Source organism: Oncorhynchus gorbuscha, unplaced genomic scaffold (genome assembly GCF_021184085.1).
Source record: "Oncorhynchus gorbuscha isolate QuinsamMale2020 ecotype Even-year unplaced genomic scaffold, OgorEven_v1.0 Un_scaffold_1644, whole genome shotgun sequence".
In the NCBI taxonomy this organism is placed as follows: Eukaryota; Metazoa; Chordata; class Actinopteri; order Salmoniformes; family Salmonidae; genus Oncorhynchus; species Oncorhynchus gorbuscha.
In genome coordinates, this window is record NW_025746364.1 from 60001 (window position 1) to 78184 (window position 18184).

At 41.0% G+C, this 18184-nt stretch overlaps 1 protein-coding gene and 1 long non-coding RNA gene across 5 annotated transcripts in view; one reads left to right on the forward strand and one right to left on the reverse strand.

Moving 5' to 3' along the window:
* The window catches only part of LOC124023578 (tripartite motif-containing protein 16-like), a 25826-nt gene extending 25169 nt beyond the window's left edge, over nucleotides 1–657 (forward strand). The window contains exon 6 of the mRNA XM_046337958.1: nucleotides 44–657. Within this exon, the coding sequence (XP_046193914.1) occupies nucleotides 44–552 (509 nt within the window). The 3' untranslated portion in view covers nucleotides 553–657. The remainder of the gene's footprint in view (nucleotides 1–43) is intronic.
* Nucleotides 658–12276: 11619 nt separating this feature from the next.
* LOC124023579 lies at nucleotides 12277–16974 on the reverse strand. 4 transcript variants are annotated; one of them, XR_006836703.1, is made up of 4 exons: nucleotides 16392–16974; nucleotides 14853–16068; nucleotides 14309–14487; nucleotides 12277–14198 (listed from the first exon to the last, which is right to left on the reverse strand). It is a non-coding gene; the product is annotated as an uncharacterized LOC124023579 (long non-coding RNA). The 4 variants fall into 4 exon arrangements; XR_006836704.1 differs by having other exon boundaries at nucleotides 12277–12857; nucleotides 12932–14198; nucleotides 14853–16974; XR_006836705.1 differs by having other exon boundaries at nucleotides 12277–12672; nucleotides 12710–14198; nucleotides 14853–16974.
* Nucleotides 16975–18184: the final 1210 nt, after the last annotated feature.

Sequence of the window (18184 nt, forward strand, 5' to 3'; positions counted from 1 at the left end):
TTATTGTTCTGACTCCCCTCATTGGTCTCTGCTCTTCTCCCAGATTCCTGTCAGCTCACACTGGACCCAAACACAGCACACACACGCCTCTCTCTGTCTAAAGGGAACAGAAAGGTGAACAATACAGGCCAAGTCCAACCATATTCTGTCCGTCCAGACAGATTCACCAACTACTGGCAGGTTCTGTGTAGAGAGGGTCTGTCTGGACGCTGTTACTGGGAGGTGGAGTGGACTGGTGTTGTTGTTACAGCAGTCTCATATAAAGACATCAGCAGAACAGAGACAGATGGTGTATTTGGACTCAATAACAAGTCCTGGAGTTTACAGTACTATAGTGGTGGTTATTGTTTCAGTCACAATAATGTTGTGACTAAAGTATCAGGCCCTCAGTCCTCCAGAGTAGGAGTGTACCTGGATCACAAGGCAGGTACTCTGTCCTTCTACAGTGTCTCTGACACAATGACCCTCCTCCACAGAGTCCAGACCACATTCACTCAGCCCCTCTATCCTGGGTTTTGGCTCAATGGTACTGCTGAGCTGGTTAAACTGTAGTAGGGTCCACATAATATAATAATAATATAATATATGCCATTTAGCAGACGCTTTTATCCAAAGCGACTTACAGTCATGTGTGCATACATTCTACGTATGGGATACTAGTCATGCTGGTGTAGACTATAGCTGAGCTGGTTAAACTGTAGTAGGTTCCACATAGATACTAGTCATGCTGGTGTAGTCTATAGCTGAGCTGGTTAAACTGTAGTAGGGTCCACATAGATACTAGTCATGCTGGTGTAGACTATAGCTGAGCTGGTTAAACTGTAGTAGGGTCCACATAGATACTAGTCATGCTGGTGTAGACTATAGCTGAGCTGGTTAAACTGTAGTAGGGTCCACATAGATACTAGTCATGCTGGTGTAGTCTATAGCTGAGCTGGTTAAACTGTAGTAGGGTCCACATAGATACTAGTCATGCTGGTGTAGTCTATAGCTGAGCTGGTTAAACTGTAGTAGGTTCCACATAGATACTAGTCATGCTGGTGTAGTCTATAGCTGAGCTGGTTAAACTGTAGTAGGTTCCACATAGATACTAGTCATGCTGGTGTAGTCTATAGCTGAGCTGGTTAAACTGTAGTAGGTTCCACATAGATACTAGTCATGCTGGTGTAGACTATAGCTGAGCTGGTTAAACTGTAGTAGGTTCCACATAGATACTAGTCATGCTGGTGTAGTCTATAGCTGAGCTGGTTAAACTGTAGTAGGTTCCACATAGATACTAGTCATGCTGGTGTAGTCTATAGCTGAGCTGGTTAAACTGTAGTAGGTTCCACATAGATACTAGTCATGCTGGTGTAGTCTATAGCTGAGCTGGTTAAACTGTAGTAGGGTCCACATAGATACTAGTCATGCTGGTGTAGTCTATAGCTGAGCTGGTTAAACTGTAGTAGGGTCCACATAGATACTAGTCATGCTGGTGTAGTCTATAGCTGAGCTGGTTAAACTGTAGTAGGGTCCACATAGATACTAGTCATGCTGGTGTAGTCTATAGCTGAGCTGGTTAAACTGTAGTAGGGTCCACATAGATACTAGTCATGCTGGTGTAGTCTATAGCTGAGCTGGTTAAACTGTAGTAGGGTCCACATAGATACTAGTCATGCTGGTGTAGTCTATAGCTGAGCTGGTTAAACTGTAGTAGGGTCCACATAGATACTAGTCATGCTGGTGTAGTCTATAGCTGAGCTGGTTAAACTGTAGTAGGGTCCACATAGATACTAGTCATGCTGGTGTAGTCTATAGCCGAGCTGGTTAAACTGTAGTAGGGTCCACATAGATACTAGTCATGCTGGTGTAGTCTATAGCTGAGCTGGTTAAACTGTAGTAGGGTCCACATAGATACTAGTCATGCTGGTGTAGTCTATAGCTGAGCTGGTTAAACTGTAGTAGGTTCCACATAGATACTAGTCATGCTGGTGTAGACTATAGCTGAGCTGGTTAAACTGTAGTAGGTTCCACATAGATACTAGTCATGCTGGTGTAGTCTATAGCTGAGCTGGTTAAACTGTAGTAGGTTCCACATAGATACTAGTCATGCTGGTGTAGTCTATAGCTGAGCTGGTTAAACTGTAGTAGGTTCCACATAGATACTAGTCATGCTGGTGTAGTCTATAGCTGAGCTGGTTAAACTGTAAACTGATTTGTTATTAATTCATATTCAATACAATGTTTTAATCTTGTACATTTCCATGAATCATGATGTCTGGTGTTGATGTATATTGGTTGTCATTCAGAACCATTGATATGTTTTCTCAGTTGGTTCTCTGTCTCTATGTAATTCTCCTCAGTATCATTGATCAGCTTGTTGGCTCGGTCCTAATTGATGTGTTCTCTGTCACCTGGAGCTGCATGGAAAATGGTCCAGAAACTAAAGGACAATTCAGGACTAGTCAGCCCACTACAAGCTGGTATCACTTACTTTCTACTAAACTATATGGTCTGGTTTCCCATACACAGATTAATCCTAGTCCTGGACTAAACTGTATGTTCAATGTAGATGTCCAGGAAACCGGCCCTAAATGTGTCATCTTTCATCCTCCCATACTGCTCAGTCCAGCAACATTAAACCTGTCCAGCAGGTGGTGCTGTTGACCAAACAATAAAACCAGCAGATATCTTGACTTGCCACTCAGTATATCAGTAATGTTCAGAATAGTACTTTAATATCATTGGAGATTGATGGTCTTTTTAATCCACTATCCAGAGTCAGGAACAGATGAAGTTAGGTCTGCTACTGTTCAGTGATTAAATATGATTTATGGTGATGGGAAATAATAAAAAACACTCAACTTCATCTAGTAATCGTTTTCCTTTGTTATTTATTCCAAGTTGTGTCTTTAACTTGTAAATGTATTGTGTGGAGGTGAGCTAGTGGTGTGGCTGATAGAATAGAATGAAAAGGGAGGAGGAAGAGGGGAAGAGTGAAGGGCTGTTGAAGAAACCAGATGAGGAAGAGGAAGATGTTCAAGTGAATTACTGCCTCTGTTCCAAATGGTTCCCTATTCCCTATGTAGTGCACTATAATGCTTCTGACCAGGTCTAAAGTAGTGTTCTACGTAGGGAATAGGGTGTAGATTTATTACAATATCATGCTTTAGTGTTTGGCACAAAAATATATTAGATCTCCACCCCCCCACTTCCTGTCTGTCATCCCCCAGTTCTGTTAAGACTTCCTCTCATTGAACTGGGCCTCATTCTAAATGGTCACTTTGTATTGATAGTACATACTGGTCTTTACTATGGTTCTACATACAGTACCTGTATTGATAGTCCATACTGGTCTTTACTATGGTTCTACATACAGTATCTGTATTGATAGTCCATACTGGTCTTTACTATGGTTCTACATACAGTATCTGTATTGATAGTCCATACTGGTCTTTACTATGGTTCTACATACAGTATCTGTATTGATAGTCCATACTGGTCTTTACTATGGTTCTACATACAGTACCTGTATTGATAGTCCATACTGGTCTTTACTATGGTTCTACATACAGTATCTGTACCTGGCGGGTTTATACTCACATATTCCTTTATCTCCACAACTTTATCTGGTTCTCTCCCACTTCCCTTCCATCTCTCCTTTCTAAGTGTGAACTTGTCCACTTCCCTTCATGGATTTAAAGGAAATGACTGGTTTATTTAAACTCCCTCTACCCCATGTCAACACTAATCCAATGCTTTTACATTTGTGAGGATTAGAGAAGGAATGTTCCACTTCAGAAGGAAGGAGAGATTATTGGGACTCCCCCATGGAGTGCTGATAGAGGGATGTGAAAGAGGAGAGGGGTAATGGTTGTACTCCCCCATGGAGTGATGATAGAGGGATGTGAAAGAGGAGAGGGGTAATGGTTGTACTCCCCCATGGAGTGATGATAGAGGGATGTGGAAGAGGAGAGAGGTAATGGTTGTACACCCCCATGGAGTGATGATAGAGGGATGTGAAAGAGGAGAGAGGTAATGGTTGTGCTCCCCCATGGAGTGATGATAGAGGGATGTGAAAGAGGAGAGGGGTAATGGTTGTACTCCCCCATGGAGTGATGATAGAGGGATGTGAAAGAGGAGAGAGGTAATGGTTGTACTCCCCCATGGAGTGATGATAGAGGGATGTGAAAGAGGAGAGAGGTAATGGTTGTACACCCCCATGGAGTGATGATAGAGGGATGTGAAAGAGGAGAGGTAATGGTTGTGCTCCCCCATGGAGTGATGATAGAGGGATGTGAAAGAGGAGAGAGGTAATGGTTGGACTCCCCCATGGAGTGATGATAGAGGGATGTGAAAGAGGAGAGAGGTAATGGTTGTACTCCCCCATGGAGTGATGATAGAGGGATGTGAAAGAGGAGAGAGGTAATGGTTGTACTCCCCATGGAGTGATGATAGAGGGATGTGAAAGAGGAGAGAGGTAATGGTTGTACTCCCCCCATGGAGTGATGATAGAGGGATGTGAAAGAGGAGAGAGGTAATGGTTGTACTCCCCCATGGAGTGATGATAGAGGGATGTGAAAGAGGAGAGAGGTAATGGTTGGACTCCCCCATGGAGTGATGATAGAGGGATGTGAAAGAGGAGAGAGGTAATGGTTGGACTCCCCCATGGAGTGATGATAGAGGGATGTGAAAGAGGAAAGAGGTAATGGTTGTACACCCCCATGGAGTGATGATAGAGGGATGTGAAAGAGGAGAGAGGTAATGGTTGTACTGGACTTAATTATTTAATATGTACTGTTTATTCCATAGCTTAATATGTGAAATGCTCACCTCCTCTATAAGAGGCATTAGTTGTTGATGTAGGGTTTCATCTGTCAAAAGTAAAATCACACCTGGTGATTTATGAGTCATAAATGTCATGTTCTGTGTCTGTCCGTTTGTCCGTCTTTGGGGTAGTTAGCTGATGTTTGGTTCCTTAGACCCTCACTAACTTCATAAGATGCACCATTGAGAGCATCCTGTCGTGCCTTGTACGTCAACTGTACCGCCCGCATCCGCAAGGCATCCGCAAGGCATCCGCAAGGCTCTCCAGAGGGTGCTGCGGTCTGCACAACGCATCACCGGGGGCAAACTACCTGCCCTCCATGACACCTAATGTCACTGGGAGGCCAAAAAGATCAGGAAGGACCTGAGCCATGGCCTGTTCACTCTGCTGCCATCCAGAAGGCGAGGTACCGACAGTTGCATCAAAGCTGGGAGAGACTGAAAAACAGCTTCTATCTCACGGCCATCAGACTGTTAAATAGCCACCACTAACATTGAGTGGCTGCTGCCAACACACTGACTCAACTCCACAGAATCAATTCTTGATGTTTAATCATAAATTATTTGTCAGAGAGGATCACCACTTCATTTTAAGAATGTGAAATGTCAGAATAAGTAGAGAGAATTCTTTTTTTTAGTTTATATTTCTTTCATCACATTCCCAGTGGGTCAGAAGTTTACATACACTCAATTAGTATGTAGCGGCGTTCCTCTGTTGAATGAAGAGAGGCAGACCGAAATGCAGCGTGTAGGTTACTCATGACTTTAAAGAAGGAATTGCGGTACATGAAAATAACTGAAATACGAAAACAACAAACGGAACGTGAAACCTATTACAGCCTATCTGGTGAAACCACAGAGACAGGAACAAACACCCACAAAATACAACGCGAACTCAGGCTACCTAAATACGGTTCCCAATCCGAGACAACGAGAATCACCTGACTCCACTGAGAATCGCCTCAGGCAGCCAAGCCTAACTAGACACACCCCTAATCATACACAATCCCAATTAATACAAACCCCAATACAAAACACAACATATAAACCCATGTCACACCCTGGCCTACCCAAACATATACCAAAAACACAGAATACAATGACCAAGGCGTGACATAGTATTTGGTAGCATTGCCTTTAAATTGTTTAACTTGGGTCAAACATTTCAGGTAGCCTTCCACAAGCTTCACACAATAAGTAGGGTGAATTTTGTCCCATTCCTCCTGACAGAGCTGGTGTAACTGAGTCAGGTTTGTAGGCCTCCTTGCTCGCACACGCTTTTTCAGTTCTGCCCACAAATGTTCTATAGGATTGAGGTCAGGGCTTTATGATGGCCACTCCAATACCTTGACTTTGTGGTCCTTAAGCCATTTTGCCACAACTTTGGAAGTATGCTTGGGGTCATTGTCCATTTGGAAGACCCATTTGTGACCAAGCTTTAACTTCCTGACTGATGTCTTGAGATGTTGCTTTAAGATATCCACATAATTTTCCTTCCTCATGATGCCATCTATTTTGTGAAGTGCACCAGTTCCTCCAGCAGCAAAGCACCCACATAACATAATGCTGCCATCCCTGTGCTTTACGGTTGGGATGGTGTTCTTCAGCTTGCAAGCCTCCCCCTTTTTCCTCCAAACATAACAATGGTCATTATGGCCAAGCAGTTCTATTTTTGTTTCATCAGATCAGAGGACATTTCTCCAAAATGTCTCAAAAAAGTACGATCTTTGTCGCCATGTGCAGTTGCAAACCGTAGTCTGGCTTTTTTATGATGGTTTTGGAGCAGTGGCTTCTTCCTTGCTGAGCGGCCTTTCAGGTTATGACGATATATGACTCGTTTCACTGTGGATATAGTTACTTTTGTACCTGTTTCCTCCAATATCTTCACAAGGTCCTTTGCTGTTGTTCTGGGATTGATTTGCACTTTTCGCACCAAAGTGAGTTCATCTCTAGGAGACAGAACACTTCTCCTTCCTGAGCGGTATGACGGCCGCATGGTCCCATGGTGTTTATACTTGCGTACGGTCATGACGTTGACCTGGGGTAGGTTTATGACTGGTCATTTATGAACATTTGAACATCTTGGCCATAGTCTGTTATAATCTCCACCCGGCACAGCCAGAAGAGGACTGGCCACCCCACATAGCCTGGTTCCTCTCTAGGTTTCTTCCTAGGTTTTGGCCTTTCATGGGAGTTTTTCCTAGCCACCGTGCTTCTACACCTGCATTGCTTGCTGTTTGGGGTTTTAGGCTGGGTTTCTGTACAGCACTTTGAGATATCAGCTGATGTACGAAGGGCTTTATAAATACATTTGATTGATTGAGCCAGGATATTACTGCACTGTAGGAGCCAGGAACACAAGCATTTAGTTAGATATAACTGCCCTGTTGGAGCCAGGAACACAAGCATTTAGTTAGATATAACTGCCCTGTTGGAGCCAGGAACACAAGCATTTAGTTAGATATAACTGCCCTGTTGGAGCCAGGAACACAAGCATTTCACTACACCCGCAATAACATCTGATAAATATGTGTATGTGACCAATAACATTTTTTAAAATTCTGTGTCTGTCTGTCTGTCTGTTGGGTTAATTAGCTGATATTCTTAACACTTCTGGATTCAGAATCTGTAGAGCAGAATTATTGTGGAAGATCCACATTATAGCTCGATTTAAATTTAAAGGCAATGTTCCCGAGTTCATGGAGACTGCATTCACGGTAAATGGACTGCATTCACGGTAAATGGACTGCATTCACGGTAAATGGACTGCATTCACGGTAAATGGACTGCATTCACGGTAAATGGACTGCATTCACGGTAAATGGACTGCATTCACGTAAATGGACTGCATTCACGTTAAATGGACTGCATTCACGGTAAATGGACTGCATTCACGGTAAATGGACTGCATTCACGGTAAATGGACTGCATTCACGTTAAATGGACTGCATTCACGTTAAATGGACTGCATTCACGGTAAATGGACTGCATTCACGTTAAATGGACTGCATTCACGTTAAATGGACTGCATTCACGGTAAATGGACTGCATTCACGGTAAATGGACTGCATTCACGTTAAATGGACTGCATTCACGGTAAATGGACTGCATTCACGGTAAATGGACTGCATTCACGGTAAATGGACTGCATTCACGGTAAATGGACTGCATTCACGGTAAATGGACTGCATTCACGGTAAATGGACTGCATTCACGTTAAATGGACTGCATTCACGGTAAATGGACTGCATTCACGTTAAATGGACTGCATTCACGGTAAATGGACTGCATTCACGGTAAATGGACTGCATATGTTGTAAATGTCCTTTTACATTTGAATTGGGATCTTCCATGATACTTCTGCGATATGGATGGAATCCAGCCCTTGGTTTGGGTGAAGACAACATGGTCACATATCAACGCTTTGACATCACAAACACTAAATATATATTGAAAACTCAGATACTGATCAACAGAGACAGTAAGAGTCAACCCTTGTATATGGTGACTGTATATTGATGTTGTAGTTTGTCCCTTCAGGGCACCTGTAGCGCCCCTCTGCTTATGTGCATTGGAATCCTTGGAATGTTTTGTCCTGTGATGAAACAATGGCCCGTTAGTTTCTACTCCCGTCTCCTTAGTTACTGTCCTGTGATGAAACAATGGCCCGTTAGTTTCTACTCCCGTCTCCTTAGTTACTGTCCTGTGATGAAACAATGGGCCCGTTAGTTTCTACTCCCGTCTCCTTAGTTACTGTCCTGTGATGAAACAATGGCCCCGTTAGTTTCTACTCCCGTCTCCTTAGTTACTGTCCTGTGATGAAACAATGGCCCCGTTAGTTTCTACTCCCGTCTCCTTAGTTACTGTCCTGTGATGAAACAATGGCCCCGTTAGTTTCTACTCCCGTCTCCTTAGTTACTGTCCTGTGATGAAACAATGGCCCCGTTAGTTTCTACTCCCGTCTCCTTAGTTACTGTCCTGTGATGAAACAATGGGCCCGTTAGTTTCTACTCCCGTCTCCTTAGTTACTGTCCTGTGATGAAACAATGGCCCCGTTAGTTTCTACTCCCGTCTCCTTAGTTACTGTCCTGTGATGAAACAATGGGCCCGTTAGTTTCTACTCCCGTCTCCTTAGTTACTGTCCTGTGATGAAACAATGGGCCCGTTAGTTTCTACTCCCGTCTCCTTAGTTACTGTCCTGTGATGAAACAATGGCCCCGTTAGTTTCTACTCCCGTCTCCTTAGTTACTGTCCTGTGATGAAACAATGGGCCCGTTAGTTTCTACTCCCGTCTCCTTAGTTACTGTCCTGTGATGAAACAATGGGCCCGTTAGTTTCTACTCCCGTCTCCTTAGTTACTGTCCTGTGATGAAACAATGGGCCCGTTAGTTTCTACTCCCGTCTCCTTAGTTACTGTCCTGTGATGAAACAATGGGCCCGTTAGTTTCTACTCCCGTCTCCTTAGTTACTGTCCTGTGATGAAACAATGGCCCCGTTAGTTTCTACTCCCGTCTCCTTAGTTACTGTCCTGTGATGAAACAATGGGCCCGTTAGTTTCTACTCCCGTCTCCTTAGTTACTGTCCTGTGATGAAACAATGGGCCCGTTAGTTTCTACTCCCGTCTCCTTAGTTACTGTCCTGTGATGAAACAATGGGCCCGTTAGTTTCTACTCCCGTCTCCTTAGTTACTGTCCTGTGATGAAACAATGGCCCCGTTAGTTTCTACTCCCGTCTCCTTAGTTACTGTCCTGTGATGAAACAATGGGCCCGTTAGTTTCTACTCCCGTCTCCTTAGTTAAGAATGTGAAATGTCAGAATAGTAGTAGAGATAATGATTTATTTCAGCTTTTATTAGTTAGCTTAGTTACTGTCCTTCTATTAGTTGTAGAAGTAATACAACTGTTATACAACACTGACCAGTTGTGGTTCCACAATGTGTATCAATCATTAATAACCAGTAGTCATTATGTATGTTATCATGTATCATACATGTCATCTACATGTTTATACTTGTAAAACTGCAATATGTAACTTTGTGGGCGACTCGGCCCTTATTCCTTAACATTGATGGGTGTATCTGTCTGTCATGTATCAAACACTATGTTGTTATTCCTGTTTGAAAAGAGGGAAATGATCCTGAAGATTGAAATTGTGTTTTCAAATTATTTTAATGCCTAATCTTTTATGTGAAGTGTGTTGTGATTTTACAAATAAAGTTTGCTCTATCAGGAAACTTAACAGACAGGCAAGCAGGCAAGAAGGAACGCGCATCCACACTGCACTTCCAACAGGACAACAACCCTAAGCACAAAGCCAAGATATCGCGGGAGTGGCTTTGGACAAGTTTCTGAATGTCCTTGAGTGGCCCAGCCAGAGCCCGGACTTTAACCCGATAGAACATCTCTGGAGACCTGAAATAGCTGTGCAGTGACACTCCCCATCTAATCTGACAGAGCTTGAGAGGATATGAAGAGAAGAATGGGAGAAACTCCCAAATACAGGTGTTCTGTAGCGTTATACCCAAGAAGACTCGAGACTGTAATCGCTTCGAAAGGTGCTTCAACAAAGTACTGAGTCAAGGATCTGAATACTTTAAAAAAAATATATACATATATATATGATATTTATGTTTTTATTTTTTATACATTTGCAAAACGTTCTACAAACCAGTTTTTGCTTTGTCATTGTGGGGCATTTTGATACAGTTATACTGAGGCAGAGATTGTCAAGTGTAGGTCTTTCAGAGCATGCAGTTGCATGGTTTGCTAACTATCTGTCTGATAGAACAATTTGATGGGCTCATGTCTGTTAAATTGTCTGTCTGTAATGGTGTGCCCCAGGGCTCCGTACTTGGTCCCCTCTTATTCACTATTTATATGAATCATTTAGACAAAAATGTGCAAAATGCGCAACTCCACTTTTATGCTGATGATACTGTTATTTATTGTTGTGCCTCATCTCTTACAAAAGCTTTCCAGAACTTGCTGCTTTTTATACTGTTCAACATACCTTGTGTCAATTGAAGCTTATCCTCAAAACTGACAAAACTAAAATAATGGTGTTTTCTAAAGCAAGAAATAGACCTCTGAACCCTTCACCTATTACTACCTGTCAGGGCAAGGAGATTGAGGTTGTAACCTCATATAAATATCTTGGAATTTGAATTGATGATGCCCTCTCTTTTAAATTACATATTCAACAACTTACAAAATAATTAAGCTGAAGTTGGGATTTTATTTTAGGAATAAGGCCTGTGTTTATATTTTTTATTTCACCTTTATTTAACCAGGTAGGCCAGTTGGAAACTAGGAGGAGGCTGAAAGGAGGCTAGTATCTGCTACATTTATGCCTTTTATGCCTTTACATTTATGCCTTTACAGCAGTTTAGATAAATGATACAATTGTGAGGTATTGAAACCATCATCAATCAGAGTTATACGTTGAGAAAAGAGAAATTAAATCTCAACTCTGAATCCTGCTCTCGGTCACTCTGGGGACTCTATGGCTTCAGAATCTACTAGATGGTGAGTTATAAGACTATTTTATAGTTAGTGTTATTGTCTTTAGATATTTTAAATATTCTGTGTCTTGAATGCCACGTCTTGAGTAGTTTGAATAGGATGAATATCCAGATGTACGTAATTAGTATGTGATAGAATGTAGTTGAGGATCGGGGAGGACCATCCTACCTGAATTTCATATAATATTTTTGAGTGAAATATTTTTAAATGTTCAACTTTTTAGAAAAAAACTATACAAAAATATTCACTTCACCAAATAACTGATTAAAACACTGTTTTTCAATGGTCTACAGTAGCCTCAACAGCACTCTGTAGGGTAGCCCCATGGTGTAGCTTGAGGACAGCTAGCTTCCGTCCTCCTCTGGGAACATTGACTTCAATACAAAACCTAGGAGGCTCATGGTTCTCACCCCCTTCAATACACTTACACAGTAATTATGACAACTTGGGGCGGCAGGGTAGCCTAGTGGTTAGAGCGTTGGACTAGTAACCGGAAGGTTGCAAGTTCAAGTCCCTGAGCTGACAAGGTACAAATCTGTCGTTCTGCCCCTGAACAGGCAGTTAACCCACTGTTCCTAGGCCGTCATTGAATATAAGAATTTGTTCTTAATTGACTTGCCTAGTTAAATAAATAAAAATTAAAAACTTCCAGGCTTTCATTTACTGTAATATAACTGAAGAGGAAACATTTATGTTAACCTGAATTCTAATTGTAATAGTCTGTTGATCAAAACATAATGAACATCCTCTGTTGTCTGTCTAGAAAAGGTGCTGTTAAAGACACTGCTTGTGTTTTGTCATCAGAGAAAAGTTCAAACCAGGTTTACTCAGCCCACTGGATGCTGCATCTGCATCGCTTGTAAATAACCAAACAATCATTTATAAGGTCAAACGTTTGGACATACTGGTCGAGGAAATTCTAATCAAGTAAGGGAGAAGAGACTTTCAATTTCTTCAAACAATCAACCTTTAATATTGATTAATTATTGCAATAATGGAGCTGGTCAACGACCTCCCGTAGGTGATCAATAATGGAGCTGGTCAACGACCTCCCGTAGGTAATCAATAATGGAGCTGGTCAACGACCTCCCGTAGGTGAACAATAATGGAGCTGGTCAACGACCTCCCGTAGGTGATCAATAACGGAGCTGGTCAACGACCTCCCGTAGGTGATCAATAATGGATCTGGTCAACGACCTCCCTTAGGTAATCAATAACGGAGCTGGTCAACGACCTCCCGTAGGTGATCAATAACGGAGCTGGTCAACGACCTCCCGTAGGTGATCAATTATGGAGCTGGTCAACAACCTCCCGTAGGTGATCAATAACGGAGCTGGTCAACGACCTCCCGTAGGTAATCAATAACGGAGCTGGTCAACGACCTCCCGTAGGTGATCAATTATGGAGCTGGTCAACGACCTCCCGTAGGTGATCAATAACGGAGCTGGTCAACGACCTCCCGTAGGTGATCAATTATGGAGCTGGTCAACGACCTCCCGTAGGTGATCAATTATGGAGCTGGTCAACGACCTCCCGTAGGTGATCAATAACGGAGCTGGTCAACGACCTCCCGTAGGTGATCAATAACGGAGCTGGTCAACGACCTCCCGTAGGTGATCATTGAGAGCCCAATAATACAGAAAACACAAAACAGTTTATTCATGGTTGGTTCCACCCCTCCCTGTCAGATGGGAGAATCATATGCTACCTTGTTTCCTACTTGTGGTTATGTGTATCGGGTCTGTGAGGTCATAGCGCACAAACAAGGTAGAATATACTAAACTCCTATACTAAACTCCTATACTAAACTCCTATACTAAACTCCTATACTAAACTCCTATACTAAACTCCTATACTAAACTCCTATACTAAACTCCTATACTAAACTGAACATAGTCTATAGCATCTAATAGATCAAGGCAAAAGGGTGGCTACCTTGAAGAATCTATAATATAAAACATATTTTGATTTGATTAACACTTCTTTGGTTACTACATGATTCCATATGTGTTATTTCATAGTTTTGATGTCTCCACTATTATTCTACAGTGTAGAAAATAGTTTATTTTTATTTTTATTGAATGAGTAGGTGTGTCCAAACCTTTTGACTGGTAGTGTACACTACCGTTCAAACGTTTGGGGTCACTTCAAAATTTGAAATTGGCCGTCTAGGCAGAGTTACACCGAACAAGCCATATCTCAGACTGGCCAATAAAAGATTAAGATGGGCAAAATAACAGACACTGGACAGAGGAACTCTGTACCTTGACTAATCACATTATTCCATGTATTTAAAAAAACAGTTGTGTTATTAATTGATCAATCGAGTCATTCTGTACTTTTCATCTTTTTTAAATATGTATTTAAAAAAACCATTCTGTCAGATTCATCATCCCTTCTGTGTAGCCAGATGAAACTTCCTGCTGAACAGCCAATCACATCAAAGTGCTCCATGCTGCCTGGTGTTCTCTCTCGGGAAGTCATCCCTACGAGCAAAAGACATGAAAAAACATATCGTTGTTTACTTTGCTCAATGGGATCCTTCCAAATGTCCTTTTGACGATCTTGAGTGAAGACTGGGTGTCCAAGGCAACCGCTGTGGATCCCTGGTTGGTGGTGATCACGGGTCAGTGCTGTTTCACTGGGTGTCCAAGGCAACCGCTGTGGAGCTCTGGTTGGTGGTGATCACGGGTCAGTGCTGTTTCACTGGGTGTCCAAGGCAACCGCTGTGGATCCCTGGTTGGTGGTGATCACGGGTCAGTGCTGTTTCACTGGGTGTCCAAGGCAACTGCTGTGGAGCTCTGGTTGGTGGTGATCACGGGTCAATGCTGTTTCACATTGACGTTGCCACAGGATCCTGGATGGTACTTCCTGAATGAGAAGAATCAGAGGGGGTTGGTTTGGTTGGAAATGTCATTACATGTTAACAGCTGTAATATTGTTTGAATAGTGATGAAAACCAAGTGCTGTACAGGACTTACAACACATTGAGATGGTACTGAAGCTTTGTGATGTGAAGATGTGGCTGTTACTGCAGTGGCCTGGTGGACTGACAGAGTTGGTGGGATGAGATGGTACTGAAGCTACGTGACGTGAAGATGTGGCTGTTACTGCAGTGGCCTGGTGGACTGACAGAGTTGGTGGGATGAGATGGAGGAGTCTGGAGGTCAAAACAGGATGAACAAACAAAACAAGAAAAACATCAGAAATACTGATTTATTACCAACTGTTAAACTCTAAAATATATGTCTGGAAACTTTAGACACCGTTTGTTATGATAAAAAAAAGATTTACAACTGGGTTCTCTGGATTAGACTGAATAAAAGTATGGTTGACACCAATGTAATGGGTTAAGAAGTTGTGTTCCTTGTTGGCAAGTGGAAGCTGGAACACACATCACCCCAATCAGAACACCTACAGAACATTCTGCTGTTTGTAAATCAACTTCCTCTAGATCTAGGATATGTGTTCAGTGTAACAGAGGTAATATCACGTTGACATCACTGGAGAAGAATCTGTACTTACCTGATCTGTGGCCTCGCCTGGCTCCTCCCAGAAGCGGAGGTGAAACAACATGGGGGATAATGACGATGAATTTGTTGATATTTTATAACATTTTGGTTTTATTTGGCTTTATTTGGACCCTCCACCACCCTTCTCAAATTAATTAGTGGTCCTTCTGTAGCTCAGTTGGTAGAGCATGGCGCTTGTAACGCCAGGGTAGTGGGTTCGATCCCCGGGACCACCCATACGTAGAATGTATGCACACATGACTGTAAGTCGCTTTGGATAAAAGTGTCTGCTAAATGGCATATATTATTATAATATTATTATTATTATTATATTAATTAAATTTATCAAAGAAAATCCATGTTCAAATAATTTCAGAAAATGTTTTTGAAAAAAAAAGTTTTAGTCGTTCCATAAATTTGGGACAGTACTCCTGTTTATGTTTCCATGTTCCCCCAGCTAGAGGTGGCAGGTGCCGGTGGAAGTCAGTCCAAACATGTAAGGAATCCATCGTTAATGCAATTAGGTTAATAAATATCACCACAGGATTTCTGATTACCTCTGACAATGATACCGCAAGTAAAGCAATGATGTCAAAATGATTAGTTATCCAAAGAAGTCTTTCCTGATTTCCATTGATTATGTAAGTGAGATCAAGACCGAAATCTCGGTTCTTCGATGCCATTTTATCTACTGTACTATATGAAACATGATTTAAATGTTGTCCTTTAATTGCAATAGCAGATACGTTAAGTTTGCCTTCCTGAATAGCAAGGTCAATATCTGTATCATTAATTCTGAGCTCAGTATTAATATAGAAGTCATTCCTATCCATTCTAGAAATATAACACCCTGAAATTATATAAATTGGGTCTGTTACATTTTTTTGTTGTTCCTTATTTTGCCAGAAATAGATGATTACGTTGAAATAATCATACGGACTATTGATGTAAATCACATTTATACTTTCTTCAGAGATGTTATTTGGTTTTAGGAAAGATACATGTTTAAATACAGTATTTGGATCAAAAGGACCTAAGAAGTCTAACTTGCGTTTACACATTTCTTTTGAGAAACCTCGTTTAAAGTCTAGGTCAGTAGTATCAATAGTAACCTGTCCTTTTTGTATACCGTGCTCCATTATAAAAATATTGATTAAACATTTTTTTCCATTGCAATTTTAATCTACATCTACTTTAAAGCCGAAATGTTGGTTTTCATCGTCATTATCCTGAAAACAATGGGGAAAAAAAGACCAGAACAGTATTAGTTTAACCTTGTTTTTAAATTAAACACAAAGAGGAAGTGACATGATTTTTAATCATACGACGACAAACACAAGCAGTATCTTTAACAGCACCGTTTCTAGACAGACACTGAAGGATGTTAATGATGACAAACACAAGCAGTATCTGTAACAGCACCGTTACACTGAAGGATGTTCATGATGTTTTGATTAACAGACTATTAGAGCAAGAATATAGGTTAACAAACTTTACCTCTTCAGTTAACTTTCATTAGAAATGCTACAAATGAGTTTTAAAATAATCTTACCCGCATTTTATGTTCCACCTCTGCAAATGCAAATATTAAAACGACTGGATAAGATGCAGATGTAACTAGACTGAAAAAATATATTTTTTTTTAACAACCTTTATTGTCAATAAATTGGGACTGTTGATGAGTATTTATCAGCTTAATCAGGTGATCTAACAGGATGTGGGTGTGTCGTGTGTGGAGGCGTGTTCCATCGTGCCTGCTTGCCTGTCTGATCAGTTTCCCGATGGAGCAAAATGTATTTGTAAAATCACTACACATTCACGTAAAAGATTAGGCATTAAAATAATTGAAGAACACTATTTCAATCTTCGGGAGCCCTTTCCTCTCTTCAAACAGGAATAACAACATACTGGTTTAATAGAACTTTCGTTTATTTTTCCAAGTTCCCACAGCTAGAGGCGGCAGGTGCTCCAACTATGTCAGGAATCCATTGTCATGGTTACATTATAATAATGTCACGCCCTGGTCGAAGTATGTATGTTTGTCTTCATTTATTTGGTCAGGCCAGGGTGTAACATGGGTTATTGTGGTGCGTTTTTGACATGGGGCTTTGGTGGGGTGTCTAGCATAGCCTATGGCTGCCTGAGGCGGTTCTCAATCAGAGTCAGGTGATTATCGTTGTCTCTGATTGGGAACCATATTTAGGCAGCCATATTCTTTGAGTATGTCGTGGGTGATTGTTCCTGTCTCAGTGTGTATGTATTTCACCAGATAGGCTGTATAGGTTTTCACGTTCCGTTTTTTGTTTGTTCGTGTTTTTTCATTATTAAAAATACTAACCAGCTTGTAACGCCAGGGTAGTGGGTTCGATCCCCGGGACCACCCATACGTAGAATGTATGCACACATGACTGTAAGTCGCTTTGGATAAAAGTGTCTGCTAAATGGCATATATTATTATAATATTATTATTATTATTATATTAATTAAATTTATCAAAGAAAATCCATGTTCAAATAATTTCAGAAAATGTTTTTGAAAAAAAAAGTTTTAGTCGTTCCATAAATTTGGGACAGTACTCCTGTTTATGTTTCCATGTTCCCCCAGCTAGAGGTGGCAGGTGCCGGTGGAAGTCAGTCCAAACATGTAAGGAATCCATCGTTAATGCAATTAGGTTAATAAATATCACCACAGGATTTCTGATTACCTCTGACAATGATACCGCAAGTAAAGCAATGATGTCAAAATGATTAGTTATCCAAAGAAGTCTTTCCTGATTTCCATTGATTATGTAAGTGAGATCAAGACCGAAATCTCGGTTCTTCGATGCCATTTTATCTACTGTACTATATGAAACATGATTTAAATGTTGTCCTTTAATTGCAATAGCAGATACGTTAAGTTTGCCTTCCTGAATAGCAAGGTCAATATCTGTATCATTAATTCTGAGCTCAGTATTAATATAGAAGTCATTCCTATCCATTCTAGAAATATAACACCCTGAAATTATATAAATTGGGTCTGTTACATTTTTTTGTTGTTCCTTATTTTGCCAGAAATAGATGATTACGTTGAAATAATCATACGGACTATTGATGTAAATCACATTTATACTTTCTTCAGAGATGTTATTTGGTTTTAGGAAAGATACATGTTTAAATACAGTATTTGGATCAAAAGGACCTAAGAAGTCTAACTTGCGTTTACACATTTCTTTTGAGAAACCTCGTTTAAAGTCTAGGTCAGTAGTATCAATAGTAACCTGTCCTTTTTGTATACCGTGCTCCATTATAAAAATATTGATTAAACATTTTTTTCCATCGCAATTTTCATCTACATCTACTTTAA